We start from the raw sequence: 20,336 nt of genomic DNA, 5'->3' as shown, positions 1-20,336 counted from the left end.
ACTGAAAATTTTTTTTTTTAATTTTTGAAATGATTCTTTCTAATGTGTAGATTAAAAATGTTTTTTTTTAATTAAAATGGTTTTCTTTAGTTTTCCTCTGTTTAAAAATTGTGTATACTTCGATGTTTTTATTGACATAATTTTAACTGCATTGTTATTAATGCTATTAAATCTATAATATAAAAATAAATCGTAAAATGTGTTGGTAAACGTATAACTCAACAACGCATGGACCAATCTTAACAATTCTTTTTTTAAAATGTATCTTGAAGTCTAGGGATGTTTTTTACGGCATGAAAAATTCTAATAATTTCCGTGAAACCCCTAAAACAAGCCTTTCCTTTTTCCCATACAAATATTTTCTAACTAAATGTAGAGTCAATTTGAACTGTATTGCTATTCAATAAAGTTTGTACTAAATTACAAGCACGCACTGTTGTCTAAACAATCTATAATATAAAAATGAATCGCAAAATGTGTTGGTACTCGCATAACTCAACAACGCATGGACCAATCTTAACATTTTTTTTTAAATGTTTGTTTTTTAAATTTTTACGGCATAAAAAATTTGAATAATTTCCGGGAAAACCCTTAAAGCAGGCCTTTTCTTTTTCCCATACAAATATTTTCTAACTAAATGTAGAGTTAATATGAACTTTATTTCTATTCAATTAAGTTTATATTAAATTACAAGCACTCACTATTGTTTAAACAATGTAAGTGTGTTCCTAACGTCGAAGATTCAATTGGCGCTTTATTGACGCTGCACAAAGTTCAAATTCAATCAAATGTATGTGTGTATGTGTTCGCGTTGGAGAATCTAATGCGTTTACACAAAAGTGATAATATCGTGAACCCGACCAAATTGAAAAGTCAAAAAATGTAAGAGCTATAGATTTGATTGGCCTCGCAATATTCTTTCTTTTGTTTTAGTTTCGTAACGCGACATAAATTGCATCAGTTTTCACGTCGTTGCATCTGTCAAACAAACTGATGTTTGTTTCCAGAGGGTGTTTCCACATGTTGCTTAAAATTACAAAAATCATGATTGGTCGAGCGAATGAGCTATATTGGCTGCAAAAAACATAGATGTAAATGAATTAAATTTCAAAATTCAAGAACAAATTACAGGCGAATTGAGGATATATAAATCAGTTGATTCGGCTACTAACCAAGATGATGTAGTCAACTATCCACCTGAATTTTTAAACTCGCTGGATTTACCAGGATTACCTCCTCACAATCTTTAATTAAAGGTTGGATCGGTAGTTATAATGTTGAGAAATATCAACCAACCGCGTCTTTAAAACGGCATACGGTTAGCGATAAAAAATTATTAAACAACGTGATAAAAGCAACTATACAAAAAGGAAAGTATAAAGGAGAAGACGTTTTGATACCACGCATCCCAATGATTCCGACTGATATACCATTTGAATTTAAACGACTACAGTTTCCAGTGCGGTTTGCTTTTGCTATGGACATAAATAGATCCCAGGGGCAATCATTAGGTGTAATTGGTATTAATCTAGAAAACCCATGTTTCTCACATAGTCAATCGTATGTTACCTGTTCCCTTGTTGGAAAACCATCAGATTTGTTTGTATATTCACCAGGTAATCAAACAAAAAACGTTGTATTTCATAAAGTACTACAATAAAAATAAAACAGATTTTTGTTAATACAGTTTTGATTCACTTGCTTTACAATAAAGAGATTACTGAAAATACGTATATACGTTTTATTTATTATTACATCGGTTATTAACCCTATGTTAATAATAATAATAAATAATTAACTATCTCTATGTTTTATCATTGAAGCACCCACTTTATAAATATTTGTCACCTTTAGGTTTTCACTATTCCTTTTGATTATTTTTCAATCAGGTTTGAACCTTAAGTTCCCCTACTGTCGGGTCCGCTAGTAGTAAAATAAATTTACAGTAATCTAGTTTAATATTAGTGATTACAATAGGCCTATCGCAGTGTTTTGTTTTGCATTAATAGACCAAATGACATAAATGATAGTTAATAGTTATTTAACCAACAAGTGTATTAATAAGGGCGATTAACAATTGAGATATTTTAACGCGTGAGCGAAGCGAGCGCGTTAATGTTCGAGATTGTTAATCGCCATTTTAATTCACGAGTTCGTTACAAAACTTTTCCGTCGACCGTACTTTTCAGAAATAAAGATATCTCTAAATGATTATCTGCTGTATAGCATTTTGACAAATTTATATTTAAGTCTTCTTGGACCTCTGTAAATTCTGTGATTGAAGAAGTTAAATTCTGGTGGAGTTAAATTAAACTCTTCGTCAATATCCATCCTTTGATTTTTCAAATACACAGAATTTTAAACAATAAAGTAAATAATGACATACAATGACAGATAGTACTAACAGCGGCTACTTCATTATAAATTAATTTTTTAGTTTGAATATAAATAGGTATATGTTTGGTTGCCTACACCACAGGTCACTGCCAATCACAGAGCGTTTAATTAATTTATGCAAGCAATGAATGTTGTGTTGCCTATAATAAAATCGTTCATTAATAGAAAATCATTCATTAATAGGGGTCATTAATCAACGATTTTGAGGGTGTTAAAATTGATCATAAATGGACGGTCGACGGAAAATTATGTATATTTAATGATAGTTACATAATTTATTTAAAGCATAAATAGACCAAGTGCCGTTTTATTTTTTTTTCTACAATATGGTAGCTGCGATTATATTGAAAATTTGCAGCTAAATCAGTTGTAGGTGATCATTATTTTATTACAATTTTGTGCAAATATATTATTAATAAATTTTGTTATAAATTTTGTTTTTGCTGATCGTAATATGATTGCCAGTTTCCTGTCGGTGTTAAATATAGTCTCAATTTTGTTTTTTTTTTTGCAACTTTACTGATTTTGTCTGTCGTACCCCTTATATACGGCAGAATAGTCTTTCCCAATTTTTTTTTTTATTTCTGGATCTTTTGTTTTAGGATTTATGTACCTGTTTATTCGTAGACGTAGGTAAATCATTTTTTCCTAATGCTGTTTTGACTTTCCTTGTTCGTGTGGTCCCTATCTGTTAGATTTTCAGATCGTGTAATTAAGGTTTTTATTACCGAATTTAATTGTGCGGGCTGATGGTGTGAATCTGCGTGTAAATATCTGTCAGTATGGGTTGGTTTTCGATAAACTGTGTATCATATGCTTCCGTCTGTGTAAAATGGAAGTCGTTGGTTATTTACCCGTTCCACGGTGAATTGTATTTTTGGGTGGATATTGCAGATGTGTTGCAGAAATGAATTATTAAGCTTTTCTTCCCCATGTGTCCAGATAATAAATGTGTCGTCAACATACCTAAGACACAATTTGGGTTTATGCTATGCTGTTTGTTATAGCAATACAAACAATACAATATATATATATATATATATATATATATATATATATATATATATATATATATATATATATATATATATATATCTATATATATATATAAGAAAAAAGAAGTACTTTTGACTCGTTGGGAAAAAATATATACATATGTTTTGGATGGGTTGGAGTCAATAAAAGGGGGCTACTAGGTAACTATTTTTTATCTCGAGCTTTCAATTGTATTTACAATTATTTTCAGGAGCTGCTAAAAAATACAAAATATCTTACAAAGTGGAACTAGAAAAAAAAATTATATTATCTCACCAAATAAAATTATTAGTTTTGTTAATAAATTGCTGCTAAGCATATTTCAAAAAACTATTCTAAAATGTTCGTATCTAATAAGTGTTTCTCCGAAATTTTGAATTAATAAATGTTAAAATAGCGACCAATTACAAATAAGCCTCAATGTCATAAATGCCAACTTAAAATTTTAATTTTTGACAATTATATTGCCAAAAACTAAAATTTTGTTTAAAAATTCTTTTTTGTTCAGTAATAAAAAAGAAGATATATTAATCATTGATAGATGCCTGATAAAATGTAACAAGTATATGTAAAATTAAATCAAAACGTGATATTTTACTGGTTTTATAAATAAACTACAAAGAAATAATATAATTATAAATTTTGCTAAGTTTTTTTAATATCTGATCTTTTGTTTAAATCATTATCACTTCCGCTAATACAAACCATTTCTAAAAAAGTCTTTTTGAATTTATCACCTTTACTACACAAAATTTTAATGTTATCAAGATCCATAATATGGTCTTTGTCGATTACATGCTCTGCTAAAGCACAAGATGCTTTTTTAATTCTACAATCACTTTTGTGGGAAATAATGCGATTTGACAGATTTCTTCCGGTCTCACCAACATACTCAGCTTCACACCGAGTACAACTAATGCTGTATACTACATTTGTTTTATCTAATTTGTCTATAGGATACTTAGTTTTGGAGTATAAAGATAAAATAGTTTTGATGTTCTTTGTTGCTATTTTTATATTGTCAATAACCTTTAGTATTTGTATTAATTTAGGTGTTAATGATGGTATAAAAGGTAGTGAATGATAATAGATGTTCTGATTTTTAGATACAATGTTCTGAAATTTAGCAAAAAATGGTGTTAAGTTATTTATATTAACAATATTAGAAAAAAGCATCCTATGTAGCATATCTGGAGGATAAGAGTTCTTATAATAAGAACTCTTATCTTAGTTCTATTTTTTGCTAAAACTTTCAGGTTTATAAACATTTATATATAAAAATTTAGAACTGGGTGCTTTTTAATATGAGAAATTATAATTTAATGTAAACATTACTGTAGTTAATAGAGGGCGCCACCTATGCTACATATGTGGCATAAATTTGTGCCTGACTTTTTTGCTGTTTAGATTAGCCCTATTTGTGTCAAAAAATATTAAAGACACATTATTTAAAAAAAAAGGTATACTTAATATTATCTCGAAAACTCAACAGCTTTCGAGATAATGGCATTTTACGAATCAGCTGCATTCTTCTAATTTAACGCAATTATTACATGTAACAAAAGAAAAATCATCAATACTTTTAAATTTTGGTATAAAATTCCTTTAACTAAAGTTAATAGTTAACGAAATATTAAAGAAAATACATATATGGGTAGAATAATTAATAATAGGATTTGACAAAATAATAGGATACCAAGACTTTACATCACAAATTTTACGTTTTATATTAAATTGAAGTTAGAATCAAAACATTTTATTTACAATCCATATTAAGAAATATTTACACTAAATAACATTAATCTTTTTGTCAAAGTAAGTGTTACATTTGTCAGCCATTTTCTTCAATGTAATTATCAATACGTTCCATAAAAGATCGTCTCATATTAAATAGCATCGTTGGTTCAAAAGAAACTGCTGCAATATTTATTTCTTTCCAAAGTTGGTTGTGAATGTTATGGGGCTCTTATAGACATGTTGTTTCATTGTGTTCTATAACCAAAATCAAGAGGATTATTCTAGGCTACGTGGTGGCCAAGGAAAATAACTAACACGACAAATCCAATGTTCAGGAAAATTGGTATTTAAGTAGGTTCTCACTGCCCTCGTATAATGTGGTGGTGCACCACCTTGCATAAACCACATATTTTGCCTTAAGTTAAATGATTACCAACGATTCCACACCATACGTTCATTTTAAATCCATGTTGGAAAAGCCTTTCTCTCTTAACATTTTTCAAAATTGAATTCATAATAATAAACAGTAAAGAGTGGTCAAGATTTTGCCTGGTTCAAGGTAAATCTGCCAGTACCTAATAAATTTTGCTTAGGTATAAAATGGTAATCATCAAAATACTCACGGTATAGGATTTGTAAAACAGAAGTTTTGCTAATTTGCATCAGGCGTAATGATTTTGGGGCGGCATAATAAGTTGTCTCGTTTAGGATGAAATGAACCACTTTCGCCTAAATTCCAAATTAGATGTTTAAAGGTTTGATAATTACATTGCAGCCTGTTTGAGTAACTTTTTAAATAATTCCTTTTTGCTGCATTTTCTGCTTTTCTTTAATAAACCATATATAAACTAGATATTTTAAAAAATCACTGATTAATCAAAACAAGACTTCTTTTTTGTTATCAAAAGCATTTGTCTACTATGTTAAAATGTCCCTTTATGCATTGGGTTTGTCTAAGTGATGATATCAAAACTGACTTAAATAAAGGTGGTAGGTATAGTAGCTGGTACTGTAGACTGACGCGAAAGGTCATACTATGTTTTCTTTATTTTTAAATTAAAATATTATTTTTATATTTATTAAAATAATTTTATTATTTATTTATTATTTATATTTAAAACAAAGTGAATTATATAAAAATAATTCAATAAATTATTAGGTTTGCTAGTAGCGCCATCTGCTTCTGAATCAACAAAGCATAAGTTGTTTATTTCTGAAAAACCCTAGTCAGATTAATTATTAAATTATCAATAAAATATAAATTTGATCATTACTTTAATAGTAAATTAAATTATTGTATAAAATAAATAAAATGTTTAAAAATTAAATTTGGTTATAATTTAAAAGGAATTTATTAACAACTAACGTTAAAAAATATACTAGAAGCGAAATGAAGAATCGATTGAAGACCGTTATTTCGTGACCCTACTCGTGACAATGCCTCGTGGCGCTTCTTCTGTGACGCTCGCCTGAGCATTTCACTATGGCGAAAAACTTATACAACGTCAGTATAGAAGTTTATAGAAGCGATTCATAGAAAGAAAGAAAGAATAGAAAGTTTTCAGGAAATTGTAAACATGATGACGGCCAACGTCTGAATGCGGACACGGCACCCAAAGAAGAAGATATAAGCTTCGCTTTAACAAGATATTTAGCAGCCATATCAAAAACATTTTTGAGTTGTTTTGATAAGAATAAACTATAAATTATGCTTCATAATCATCATCATTGGTGCTACAGCCCTATAAAATAGCCTCGACCTTCCCAAGTCTATTACGCCAGTCAGTTCTATCCATTGCCAACTGTTGCCAGTTTGCTGCGCCTATTTTTCTACCATCCTCATCTAACCATCCCTCCATCTGAGTTTTGGCCTACCCCTACTTCTACTTCCCATAGGTTGTGACATAAGAATTCTTCTAGGAGGGTAGTTCTGCTGTGATCTTGCCAGATGTTCATCTTAATCTTCCTATTTTTATAAGAGATACTACGTCTTTACCACCAAATATATGTTTATATCTGTGATATATCTCGTAGTTGTACCTCCTTCTCCAAACACCATTTTCAAAGATGCCACCGAATATTCTTTTCAGGATCCTTCATTCAAATATAAGCAGGAGGTTTTCATCTGCCTTGGAAATGGTCCATGTCTCCGATCTATATGTCAACACTGGTTGTATAAGGGTTTTGTATATGGTTATTTTTGTTTTTTGGCTTAAGTTTCTGCTTCTCATATGTCTACTCAATCCAAAATAGCCTTTGTTTGCTAGAATTATTCTTCGCTTAATTTCTTCTGTCATGAAGTTCTCCTTGGTGATTAGAGAGCCTAAGTATGTGAATTTGTACACCACTTCAAAGGAAGAGTTATCAACCGTGAATTGTTGGTCGATATTTCTGGCTTTATTGTGGGGCGTTGATGGCATTATCTTAGTTTTGTCGTCATTTATTTGCAGGCCCATATTTCTTGAGGCATTTGACAAGGTGGTATACATTTCTTCTAGCTTGCGTATTGTGCGGGCAACTAGGTCAACATCATCTGCATATGCCAAAATTTGGGATGATTTATTAAAAATGTTTCCGCTCTTGTCTATTTAAGCATATCTGTCCGCCTTTTCCAGAGCTATGTTAAAAAGGAAAAACGCCAGCGCATCTCCCTGTCGCAGCCCAACATGCGTTTCAAATGCCTGTGATTGTTCGCCCTGTATTTCGACTTTGAAAACAACTTTTTGCATTGTAGCCTTAACCAATCTTATCAGTTTATCGGGGATGTGGAATTCATCCATGGCTTCATACAATTTATTTGTTAGGGCACTATCATTTTTTGTGTAGAATTGTGATCACCGATTACCATTTTATTGTCATTTCTGGGACAATTGTCATTATGTCTAATTTATCATAGAAATTGTCTTTTGCTTTGTCTTTCTTGTCCTCTGTTGGGACATGTACAATATTAAGGCTAATATTAAAAAACTGGCCGCTGATCCTTATGCAGCTCATTCGCGGTATAAAATGTGCTATAAATCAATCTAACTCTGGCTAAGGCGGTATAAACACTAACAGCTAGATTAAAATGTGCATCAAATTATAATTTCTCATACTCAAGAGCATCCAGTTGTAAATTTTTATACGGCAATGCTTACAAACATAAAAGTTATAGCGAAAAATAAAATTTTTAAATTTTCACTTTATCACCCTCGATCTTTCTTAATATCAATATTTTATTAAAGCAAATTTGCTTAAATTGTAATATTTTAAAGTGTAGAATCTACTGTTTCTTTCTGTAAAATTACTTACGGACCACCCTGTATAAATTTGCACAAAAAAGTCCAGGTCAGAAAAGTTTAATTCATAACTATTATTTATTGTATTTTTTTAAGTTGTAATATTTGTTGTTCCAGTGTCAATAACTGCTATAGTTGAAATACAATAAATAAATAAAAAACAATGTATTTACAATTAATTTGAATTATTATCTTTGTCGGATTAAAGACCGTATTTTTTTTAAATCGGTATCGACCGTCAACGTGTATATATTACACTCAGGAGTCTACTATAAGCTTCAAGTTAAATTCCAGTAAATACGATTTTTTAAAAAAACACATACACTATGACTAGACCACATCATTTCCGCTGATAGAGACAAACCTGTTCCTGAAAAAATAAAAAACCAATTTAAAATTATCTATTACAATATTATGCTGCGCAACTTTATAATATTTTAATTATTTATACAAATATTATCGTGCTTACGAAGTTGAGAAGAGAATCGACAAAGAACAAGAAGCGACAAAAATATTAGTAGAAGAATGGTAAAAATTTAGATATATCATAATATTATACAGCATAAATAGTATGTTCAAAAAAAATATGTAAATGTTGCAATCAAAATATAAAAGCTACAAAATATACAGAATAAAAGGTAAACAAAAATTGTGATAAATAAGAAAAAGAAAAGCTGATACAAGTTTGTGGAAAAGAAATGAAAGAAAAAAGTAAAAGTGTAAAACTGTCCCATGAAATACTAAAAAATATCAATGTTTACCGACGACAAGAATACAGTGGAACGATGAAGAAAACATTTCGATTAAGTGTTAAAGGTAGAGTAGCTTTTAGCTTCTTTCAATTTTTAAACTCCGAAAACTCAAGTTTTATAACTTTATATGGCCACGAGTTAACTCTGCAATTTCCTATAATAGTGCTCCATTCTGAAGAGGCCCATATGTCTATTTTTGATAAACCTTTCGATAACTGCGTGTATCGAATCAACAGGTCCATGTAGGTATTCCCCGGCAAACGAAATGCTCGATTATTAAAGTACAATTTTAATCGTTTCAATATTTCTAGAATTTTGCAAGAAAGTGTGGATCACAACCAACATTGCTCTATTTTTATGTTGTTCAGCGCAGCGTACAAAATAATACTGCCATGCTTTGCTTAAAAGTGGTATCTGCCAGAATTATGAAACTGAGAAAAAGGGGTTTAAAGTTGTAAGCACATTCCGACCCCATGTAAATTTAAATTGTTTGATACTATGATGCATTTTATTTAGTAGTAGGTAGATTTAAACTTACTGAATAAAAAAAAGTAGTTATCTTTGGTTTTTATTTAAAAAATGGTAGACACCACTTTTAAGTCAAGAATTATTTATATTGTAAACAGTGGTAACGTACTGTCAGTGAAGATACCACTTTTAAGTTAAGAAAAATTATAATAATTTTTATATTCATAGATAGAAAGCAGGAGGAGAAAAAAATGTAAACGAGTACAGATAAGTTGTTTATTCATGTTCATTAAAGAAAAAAAAACATGTAGGTAACGTTAGTATACTACAGAAATAAATTTAAAAATAAAATTGAATAACTATTTTGCAAATAACCACAACGGATATTTTTTTAATCTTCTACGTTGCTTAGCAAATCAGTGGCCTTGTTGTTAACGTGCAAATGTTCCCAAAATGTAAGCCTATTTGCTGACATTAAGGAAGATAAGGTTTTAATAATATTGGCCTTTCTTTCTTCAATGATACCTCTTATTGGTTTATTCTTTTTGGTTAAACGCCCTCCACTTTTCAAGTTCTCATTTTTCAAAAAATTTAGCTCAAGTTCTTCAACTTCGGTAAAATTTTTCTTGTAAGCCAAAGTTTTTTGTACTCTTATTGCTCGAATTTGCACAATTTCCTTTAGATAAATGCGCGGTTGTTGTTTCTTTAATTTATAAATTGAAGAATGATCATCCCACTCATGAAAATTTTTAGGTGTAATAACTTTTACTTTGCTGGAATTAGCTTTTTGGACAACATCAACAAAATCTTTAAAATCATATATCTTTGGATTTTTTTCATAGAAGCTTCTACTTGGTGGTGAAAATTGTCCGCAGACATAAACGTATGCCCCGGTTCAAAGTATTTGATAACAATCTCGTTAATAGAGACCTCTGGTGAGTTAACAATGTAAGTTAAGAAAGTAAATAACATCCAATTTTTATTTTGGGACGAACAGTTGTCTACCCATAACACAACATGTTCATAATCTCTCATTTCTAAAAAGAAATTGTAATACATGGTCACCAAGTCTCCTTTTTGCCTTCCTGCGAGGCCTTCATGCCAAAGTAGGGCAATTGGTATAACTTTTTTTTGTTTTGTGCCAATCGGAACAAAACTTTGATTGAATACTATGATTCTTGGACAAAATATCGCCTTTTTAAACATATCCAATCTGGGGAGCATGATAACTTTTTGATGATCTCCCGAAAAATACACAGTTTTGTCATTTAAACACTCTTTGTCCAGCTGGTAGGCTGAACGAGCTTCATTTGCCTTGAAGATATGGTTTTGCCACAATAAACAAACTTCGCAGTCTACACAAGGATTTTCTTTTGTATGTTCAGGATTATGTAGCAAAAACATTTCACAGGCTTCACACCTTCACGGCCGAGTTTTATAAATGAAATATTGCTTTCTTTACTTACTACCGTCCGATATATTTCGTAAGAACAAAGAAAATTGGGGTGTTTTTCCTTGAAATCTGAATACAAAAGCTGGATAGTTATATCACTCGGTAGGTATCGTTTATTTGGGGCGTGTTCGCGGCGATAATGAGATACAGTAGAATTAAACTTTTCAACATGAGCTCTTATCACATTTTTATCATTTTCAGTAGTCTTGGTATGCTTACCTTGTTTACTAATACTGTGACAGATAATTTTTTCTAGAAGAATTTCTAGAAAGAGTTTCTAGAAAAGCAGTCTTGTAGTATTCGATCATTATTTTTACTGTACCCCAATGTCGATATAAAAAATTGTTTGCAAACTTGTACTTTTTCCCCAGAACTACACTTGAAGAAATATGTAAGTGACTTGTTCCTTCTAGACTCCGGACACCTATAACGTTTAACATCTGAAGATGTTACATAACTAGAAACAAAGTTTCTCTTCTCAGAAAATGTCATTTGCCAATATTGTTTATTTATATTTTTTCTTTCATCATCTGTAAATAAAAAATTACATTTTTTTCGGCATCTTTCGCTGCAAGGAGGTTTTATTGTGTTTGGTTTTAATATCTTCAGATTTTTTTGCTTTCCTCACCGATAATGGTTCTTCGTATCGCTTTCGCTTTCTTTTTTCACCTTTCTTTGTATAGTCTGTTACCTCACTTTGTGTCCTAGTTGTTGGCTTCTTTTTTAAATCTAGTTGAACTTCACTAGCATCATCACTTAATAGTGAATGCGATGAATCGTTGGTGTACTCGGGGTCTTTTACCGAATCGTCTGAACTAAAATCGTCGAATTCCTGTTCATTCTCTGTTCGATGGAAATTTATTTTATAACTAGTAGATGGTTCGTTATTATTAATAACTAGTGCCTGCAGAGCGGTGTAAGTAGGTTTTTCACAAGAACTTATATTCATTTCAAAGTTGTTTTCATGTGAGCCAGAATTATAAATTACTGAGTCAGTTTGTATGTCATGATGGTTGGCTGAGATGTTTGTTTGAAATAATTGATCTCCATTAGCAATACCAATAACAGAAGTTTCATTATTGAGTGTCTGTGGATCATTAAAAACTACTGGCTTTACTAATTCTTGTTTTCTGTCAATTGCAGGAAAATTTATATCATAACATGATATTACGTTAAGAACTTGCGTCTGTAATGCGTTGTAACAAGGCTTTTCAGAAAAATTTGTATTTACCTCAAAGTTGCTTTCATACGAGAGAGAATTAGAATTTATTGATCCAGCTTGTTCGTCATGGTGACTAGAAGAGATGGTCGTTTGAGCTAATTGATCTCCATCAGCAATACCAATTAAAGGAGTTCCATTATTGATGGAACGCAACCCATTAAAAGATACTGGTTCTAATGATGTATTTTTTAAACATTGTCTGGGTCTTGGGTTTTTAAAAATGTTTTCGGTCACAACCAACTGTTTTTGGCCACTATGAAGAATATTACCTGAATAAGTTGCATCACAAGGTGGGGACGGATCCAAAATAGTCAGTTTTTCTTTGGATTTTGCACAACCAATATTACTTTTTGAGTAATCACTAGCTTTGGTTACCCTTTGAAGAATTTTTTTATCTCTACTATTGCCACTTCCAAACATTCTTTCTATAAAAAAGAGCCTGGATTAATATACATTGGCACATTTTTTTTTTCTTTAAAAGGGAAGTAAGGCTAATTATCAAAATTCCAAAGTTTTGTGATAATTATTGCATCTTGAAAAATGATATAAAGAAGGTGTTCCGTTTCGCATTTATATTTATTTTAAAGATTATTTATCACAGTGGTGATATATTCATTTTTATTTCTATTTAAACATATGCGCCACTAACGGTAACGCTTTGTGTTTTTGCCCGCTAAAGCAGAAACCGGCTTTGGCGCGAAAGACTCACTTCGCCATCAACACTCGACCAAGTCGGTCGATATTTTGTATTAGTCGGCTTTTTAACGATTGTAATCAAAATATACGTAATAAAAGTGTTTCAACCCCATAGTTTTTTCTTCATGGTCCATTCGAGTCGTATATATCAGTGGTTATCAAAGACATTTGTGAAGTTTGATTCAATCTAAATTTAGTTAATTAGCCGGCAAGTCGTCCTCTTCTGTTCGTGAGAGCGGAGTCAAGTGGTTACAAGTAACCGTTACAAGTAACAATTACAACCTTCGGGCGGTTCCTGTAGAGCTACAATTCAAGCTGCTAGCAGTCCACCCAACATCACATCCAGCACCGTAGCAGAAAGCATCTGTATTCTTTCCTCTAGTGCGTGGATAGAACTTCATCTGGTCAACAGCACGCCTAATCAAAGTAAGTGAGCCATTCCCATCTCTATTTCATATATTCTTTCTACTTGCGTGGAGTTAAGCCCCCTTTCAGACGAGGATACTGTATCCGAGATACTGTATGCGAGATACAGAATTTTCGATGGCGGCTGTATCGGATTCACGGGCATGCTCGTCAGTGTGAAAATAGTAGCAGTGCAGTGCGGTTATATTTTTGGATTATGGATGTAGAAGAGTGTGTTATGCTGTGCTAAACATATTAAATAAAAAGAAACTGAAAAGAAGACGTAATTTGTGGGTTCATCCTATTGTAGAATTAAGAGAAACCAAGGGAACGTATAGTTTGCTGTATCAAGATTTATTGCAAGATCCATAGAAGTTTTTTAATTATTTTCGAATGTCTGTGAAGTCGTTTGAAGAACTTCATAAAATTTTGGAAATTCACTTGAGTAAAAAAGACACAACTATGCGTAGAATTATTTCATCAAAAAACGGCTTTCTATGACTTTTTAAAGTTAAAGTCTATGACTTAAATTTAAAATAAATATGTGTACTTATCTCCAATTTGTAAATTGTTTACCTCGCCCTAAATAAAAAATGACCGTATTCCTTTCAGAATAATGTAGTTTGATATTCGTTAAATAATCAAAATTCCAATTAGCAAACTTTTAAAACTAAACTGTATACGTATGAAACAAAATATTAAAATATTCTACTATGTATTTATAATAAAAACACGTTTATTTCTTACCATATTCATTTTGCTGTACTGCAGTCATGGCCTCAAAATTGTCGCTTAGAATTTTCGACCCAGCACTGCTGCTTTTTATTTCTATTGCAGTAATCTGGCGATACTGTATCCCATAGACAGGGATTTGATTGTACCAAACAAATAAATTTGTCACTATCAAATACAGTACGCTCCATTATTTAACTATATTCAGAAAACACCGTCTTTCTTTCGTTGCTCATTCACAATTATTCGACAGAAAATCGCGCGTCTATGGAATGTGGTGCAAAAGTATTCGTGTCTGAAAGCGTTCATTTAACGTAATGTTTCTTCTGTATCTGGGATACGCATTCAGTCGTCGGCGACAGGAAAGTCCGAGATACTGAATTCGGTATCTCGCATACTGTATCTCTCGCGCGTCTCGTGTGAAAAGCTCCATTTGAGTCTATGTAATATCTGCATCTCGGATACGCGTATCTCGGATACAGTATCCTCGTCTGAAAGGGGGCTTAATGTCGTTTAACTAGGGTCAATTATAAAAACCTGTTTATTTGGTTAAACTCATTGTATTACTCAAATATTTCGTTAAAAGGTACAAAAACCTGTCTTGCTTCGAAACAAAACAACTATTCATTTCATATACCCGATTTTCGTCGCCGAGTAAAACCTTTTATTGCCTTACTTAAATTTCAGGTAACGAACCCTATATAATTTATGCGGTTTCACTTTCAGTTAGATAAAAAATAGAATTTTCAACATTTTGTACAATTTTATTGCTTATTCATAACGACAGGTAAAACCTTTTTTTATAATTGCGATTTCATTATTTCATTAGTATACTGGTAAACATTTTAAATCTTTTCATCGTAAAATAAACTTCGAGTATTATTAAAAAATGTTTTATAATGTCTCTAAAAGATTTAAACAAAAAAAGGGGTATACTCAAATCACGATTGACAATATTCGAAAAATTTCTTAATAAACAGATTGAAAAACAATCTGACAATTTAGTTATTAAGGTGGAAACCAGGTTAGCAGATATAGAGCCTGTTATAAATGAATTCGAAAAAATTCAATACGAAATAGAAAACATTTCAGAGAATCTTTCTGAGGAATTAGACAATAGGGAAAGCTTTTCAGATTTGTATTATTCGCTTGTATCACAAGCAAGAGCATTAATAAATTCGATTTCAAATAAGCATGAATGTAACAATCGTTCTGTAGAATCATTTTCTTCGAACTTAGGTAGCACTCATTTAACAAATGTAGATCAAATTCAATACAGTCCACTTCACTCTCAAATAAAGCTCCCAACTATCGAGTTACCTCATTTCAAAGGGTCATACGGGAGGTGGCTTGAGTATCATGATACCTATGATAGTCTAATTCATAAAAATCCTTCGATTAATTCAATTCAGAAGTTTCATTATCTTCGGGCATTTCTAGGTGGAGAAGCTGCACAGGTTATCAGCTCATTAGAGATTTCGGCCGCGAATTACGATATAGCATGGAACTTACTATGCGAAAGGTTTGCAAACACGCGTCTTTTGATCTACAATCACACAAAGGCCTTATTTGATTTGCAACCCGTTCCAAAAGAATCTTCTACTCATCTTCGTCAACTAATTGACAATGTTTCGAAAAACTTGCGTTCGCTAGAATCTCTTCAGCAACCTGTCCATTCTTGGGACACTCTGTTAATATTTATGATAGCAAGCAAGTTACATGCCCTCACTGCGAGGGAATGGGAATCATATAGATCCGGAAGTGATCTTCCTACCTTTGAAGAAATGATCGCATTCTTGAAAGGCAAAGCTGATCTTCTAGAGAAGCTAGAAGTATCGAAAGTTACGTATAAATCGGACAGGCAGTCCAAATTCTCAAGGCAGCCACAATCTTTTCTCTCGTTCAATAGAAAAGCATGTACGTTCTGCAAAGAAGATCATAAAATATATAACTGCGCTAAATTCTTGGGGGCTTCGACCCAAGAGCGAATCAAACACGCTAGGGATTCAAAACTTTGTACAAATTGCCTTTATTCTGGCCATTTTAGCTCCAACTGCAAATATGGAGCGTGTAAAAAATGTAAGGCAAAACACCATAGTTTGTTGCATTTAGATAAACAATCCGTTCACACTACCGATACTAATCAGCAGGTGGAGTCTGAGCCTGAACACCAAGTGTCTCTTTCAGCTCATTCGAATGTAGCTCAATCAATTTTGTCTACAGCTGTCGTTCAAATATTCGACAAAAACGGTAGGGTTCATCAATGTAGGGCTCTTCTTGATTGTGGCTCTCAATCAAATCTCATAACGAGAGAATTAGCTCATAAGCTAGCGCTATCAAGGTCCGAGGTAAATATCTCTATTGTAGGGATAGGTCATGCAGTCTCAAACATTCGATCTAAGTGCACAGCGAAGATTCAGTCAAGGCAGTCTTCGTTTTCTACATCTCTTTCATGTCTCGTAGTCAATAGCATCTGCGATAGAATTCCAGCATATAGTTTCGACATTGGAAACTTAGATATTCCACGTCATTTAAGACTAGCAGATCCAGATTTTCATGTTGCTTCAAAAATCGACATTCTGATAGGTGTTGATACTTTCTGGAAAATCTTGTGTGTGGGACAATTCAGTTTAGGTCCTTCTGCTCCAGTCATGCAAAAAACAAGGTTCGGTTGGATAGTTTCCGGTCAGTTTAATGACAAAAGGGAATCAGTTTCATATTGCAACTTCAGTAGAAATGATTCAAGTTCTGACTTAAATGTTCAGTTACAAAAATTCTGGGAACTCGAAGAGTACACGGAACCTGTACTTTCCGAGGAAAACTTAATATGCGAAAAACACTTCTCCTCAACGGTGAAGAGAAATGACGAAGGTCGCTTTATCATCAATATACTTCTGAGGGGCTCCATTGAAAATATAGGTGATTCAAAGCGACAGGCATCAAAACGTTTTCTCAACTTGGAGAAAAAACTTTATAAAAACGACGTCCTAAAAAGGATGTATACCGAATTTATGGAAGAATACATACAACTTGGTCACATGTCCAAGGTTGATGATAGTCAACAGAGCTTTTCGTATTATCTTCCCCATCACGGGGTCTTAAAGGATGACAGTCTCACCACAAAGCTTCGTGTGGTGTTCGACGGTTCCTTTCCATCTTCTTCTGGTCTATCAATAAATGACATTCAAATTTCGGGTCCTACCATTCAGGATGATCTATTCTTAATTTTATTGCGTTTTCGACAACACGCATTTGTTGTGTCTGCTGATATTACAAAAATGTATCGTCAGGTGCTCGTGGATCCTGAACAACGAGCACTTCAGCAAATCTTCTGGCGTTCTTCTCCTTCTGATACTCTGAGCACATATCAGCTAAATACGGTCACATATGGAACAGCTTCAGCTTCGTTTCAGGTCATTCGTTGCTTATTTCAGTTAGCATCCGAAAATAAAGATCTTCACCCTACTGCTTCCAAGATCATCAAGCGAGATTTCTATGTTGATGATCTTCTGACAGGTGGAGATTGCGCAGAGTCATTGTCAAATGTATGCAAGGATATCAACAATATCTTAAACAGCGGATGTTTTGAGTTGAGGAAGTGGGTATCGAATGATCCGGTAGTACTTAATAAAATTCAAAGTTCCAAGTGTCTATCAAATCTAAAATCATTCGGTGGAGAAGAAAAGGTAAAGGTACTTGGCCTAAATTGGATGTGTGATTCGGACACACTAACATATAAGGTAGCTGATTTACCTAATCCTAATAAGGTAACGAAGAGAATAATTCTTTCTCGTATTGCTCAGATCTATGATCCTCTTGGGCTGCTTAGCGCTTGCACAATTACGGCCAAGATTATAATGCAAATTCTTTGGCAAGAAAAGCAAGGCTGGGATGAATCTGTTCCCCAAATCATTTTTACGCAGTGGCAGCATTTCAAGGAGGAATTACTTAGATTAAATAATATCGAAATACCTAGGTACGTAAAATTAAAGGATTCGATATCTTGTGAGCTACATGGTTTTTCTGATGCCAGCAACAAGGCATATGGTGCTGCAATCTATGTTAAGAGTGTTGATTCTGATGGACATGTTTTGGTTCTTCTATTATGCGCAAAATCCAAGGTTGCACCCCTTAAGGTGATTAGCATACCTCGTTTGGAATTGTGCGGCGCATTGTTACTTGCTCGTTTGTCTGAAAGGGTAATCAAGTCCTCAGATATCAATTTCGATAAAGTATTTCATTGGTCTGATTCTACTATCACTCTGGCATGGATACGCACACAGTCAAAACTATTAAAGACGTTTGTAGGAAATCGTGTCGCTGAGATTCAGACCAAAACGGAAAGGAAAAGTTGGCACCACGCAGTTTCGAAGGATAATCCTGCTGATCTTGCTTCTCGTGGAATTAGTCCCCTATTACTCATGTCTTCTGACTTATGGTGGCATGGACCTTCCTGGCTTAAATCAAATGATTATCCTACACAATTTTCTCTTCCAGATGACATTCCGGAGTTAAAGACTGCCGAGGTCATTACTTTGTCTGCCACATTAGACTTTTCATTAATAAAGCAATGCTCTAGTTTGATTAAGTTAAATAGATGTACTGCTTACATTCTGAGATTCATTAATAATTGCAAAATATCCAAGTCTTCCCTTCATGAGAGAGCTTCAGGTGATTTAACTTCTCAGGAGATTTCGAACGCTATGTTTTACCTAGTAAGGATAGTTCAGAATGAATGTTTCTCGGAAGAAATACGCAATTTGACAAAAAAGGGGCCTGTAAGCCCAAAAAGCAAACTCATTTCGTTGCAACCATTTCTCGATTCAAATCGAATACTTCGTGTTGGTGGTAGATTAAAAAATTCATCTTATTCTTTTGAGAAAAGACATCCGATTTTGCTACCATCTAATAATTATTTTACTGACTTAATTCTTTTAGACCTGCACGTTAAACTCTGTCATGCAGGTCCTCTTCTTCTTTTATCCACAATGCAAAATGAATTTTGGCCTATTCATTGCAAAAATGCTGCCAAGCGTATCGTCCATAAATGTATTAGGTGTTGTCGTGCAAGTCCACCTAAAAATTTGTCTTCAATTATGGGTGATTTACCGAAGGATCGTGTTGACCCATCCCCTCCTTTTTATATCACAGGCGTAGATTACGCGGGTTATTTTTTAGTCAAGGATCGAAAGGGGCGTGGATGCAAACTTTTAAAGGCATATGTAGCCTTATTCGTGTGTTTCACAACTCGTGCTGTTCATTTAGAACTCGTATCTGATTTAACTACTCATTCATTTATAGCAGCCTTTAAGCGCTTTGTAAGCAGAAGAGGAAAACCTCTTAAGATGTACTCTGATAATGGAACTAACTTTCAGGGTGCTAATCGTGAACTAAAAGAATTTTATGATTTTATTAAGACTAATAAGCGTGAGATTCAAGACCATTCAATAACCGAAAGTATTGAATGGCACTTCATACCTCCACAATCGCCGCACTTCGGTGGCCTTTGGGAGGCCGGCGTTAAGTCAATGAAATCGCATTTAAAACGCGTCGTCGGCAATGCTCACCTCACGTATGAGAAATTCTCTACAATACTCACGCAAGTAGAATCTGTCCTTAATAGTCGTCCTATATCTGCCCTTTCATCAGATCCCAATGACCTTTGTCCTTTGACTCCGGCTCATTGTCTGATCGGAAGGCCCTTGACAGCCATTCCTGAACCTGATGCCAATAAACGAAAATGGATTGAACCACTTTCAGCGCCTTCAAAAAATGGTGCAGCACATTTGGTCAAGGTGGTCTAAGGAGTTCATTGGAGAGCTGCAGCAGCGGAAAAAATGGAAACAAGTTTCCAAAGACATTAATATTGGCACACTAGTTCTTATCAAGGAAAAGAACTTGCCTCCTCTAATTTGGCAGCAGTTGGGACGTGTAGTCGAGCTGCATCCAGGTCCAGACGGAGTTTCCAGGGTGGTGTCCATAAAGACGACGAGAGGTATCATTAAGAGAGCAGTATCTGTCATCTGCCCTCTACCATGCAGTGAATAGTGCTAGACTCTTGAACAATTTTGGTCATTTTTGAAATTGTTAAGTTGTTATATTATTTTGAAAGACTTTAGCCTTTCAAGGCGGGCGGCCTGTTCTGTTTCGCATGTATATTT

At 33.2% G+C, this 20,336-nt stretch overlaps 1 protein-coding gene across 1 annotated transcript; it reads left to right on the top strand.

Annotated features, from left to right (window-relative positions):
* The first annotated feature begins 13,163 nt into the window (after positions 1-13,163).
* Positions 13,164-19,979, top strand: LOC140446414 (uncharacterized). The gene is made up of 3 exons (XM_072538962.1): positions 13,164-13,213; positions 13,340-13,464; positions 15,181-19,979. The coding sequence occupies exons 1-3, from the start codon at positions 13,164-13,166 to the stop codon at positions 19,977-19,979; spliced, it is 4,974 nt and encodes a 1,657-aa protein (XP_072395063.1).
* The last annotated feature ends 357 nt before the right edge of the window (positions 19,980-20,336 follow it).

The sequence above is a fragment of the Diabrotica undecimpunctata genome, chromosome 7 (genome assembly GCF_040954645.1).
Source record: "Diabrotica undecimpunctata isolate CICGRU chromosome 7, icDiaUnde3, whole genome shotgun sequence".
In the NCBI taxonomy this organism is placed as follows: domain Eukaryota; kingdom Metazoa; phylum Arthropoda; class Insecta; order Coleoptera; family Chrysomelidae; genus Diabrotica; species Diabrotica undecimpunctata.
This window is presented reverse-complemented; position numbering and strand designations above follow the sequence as displayed.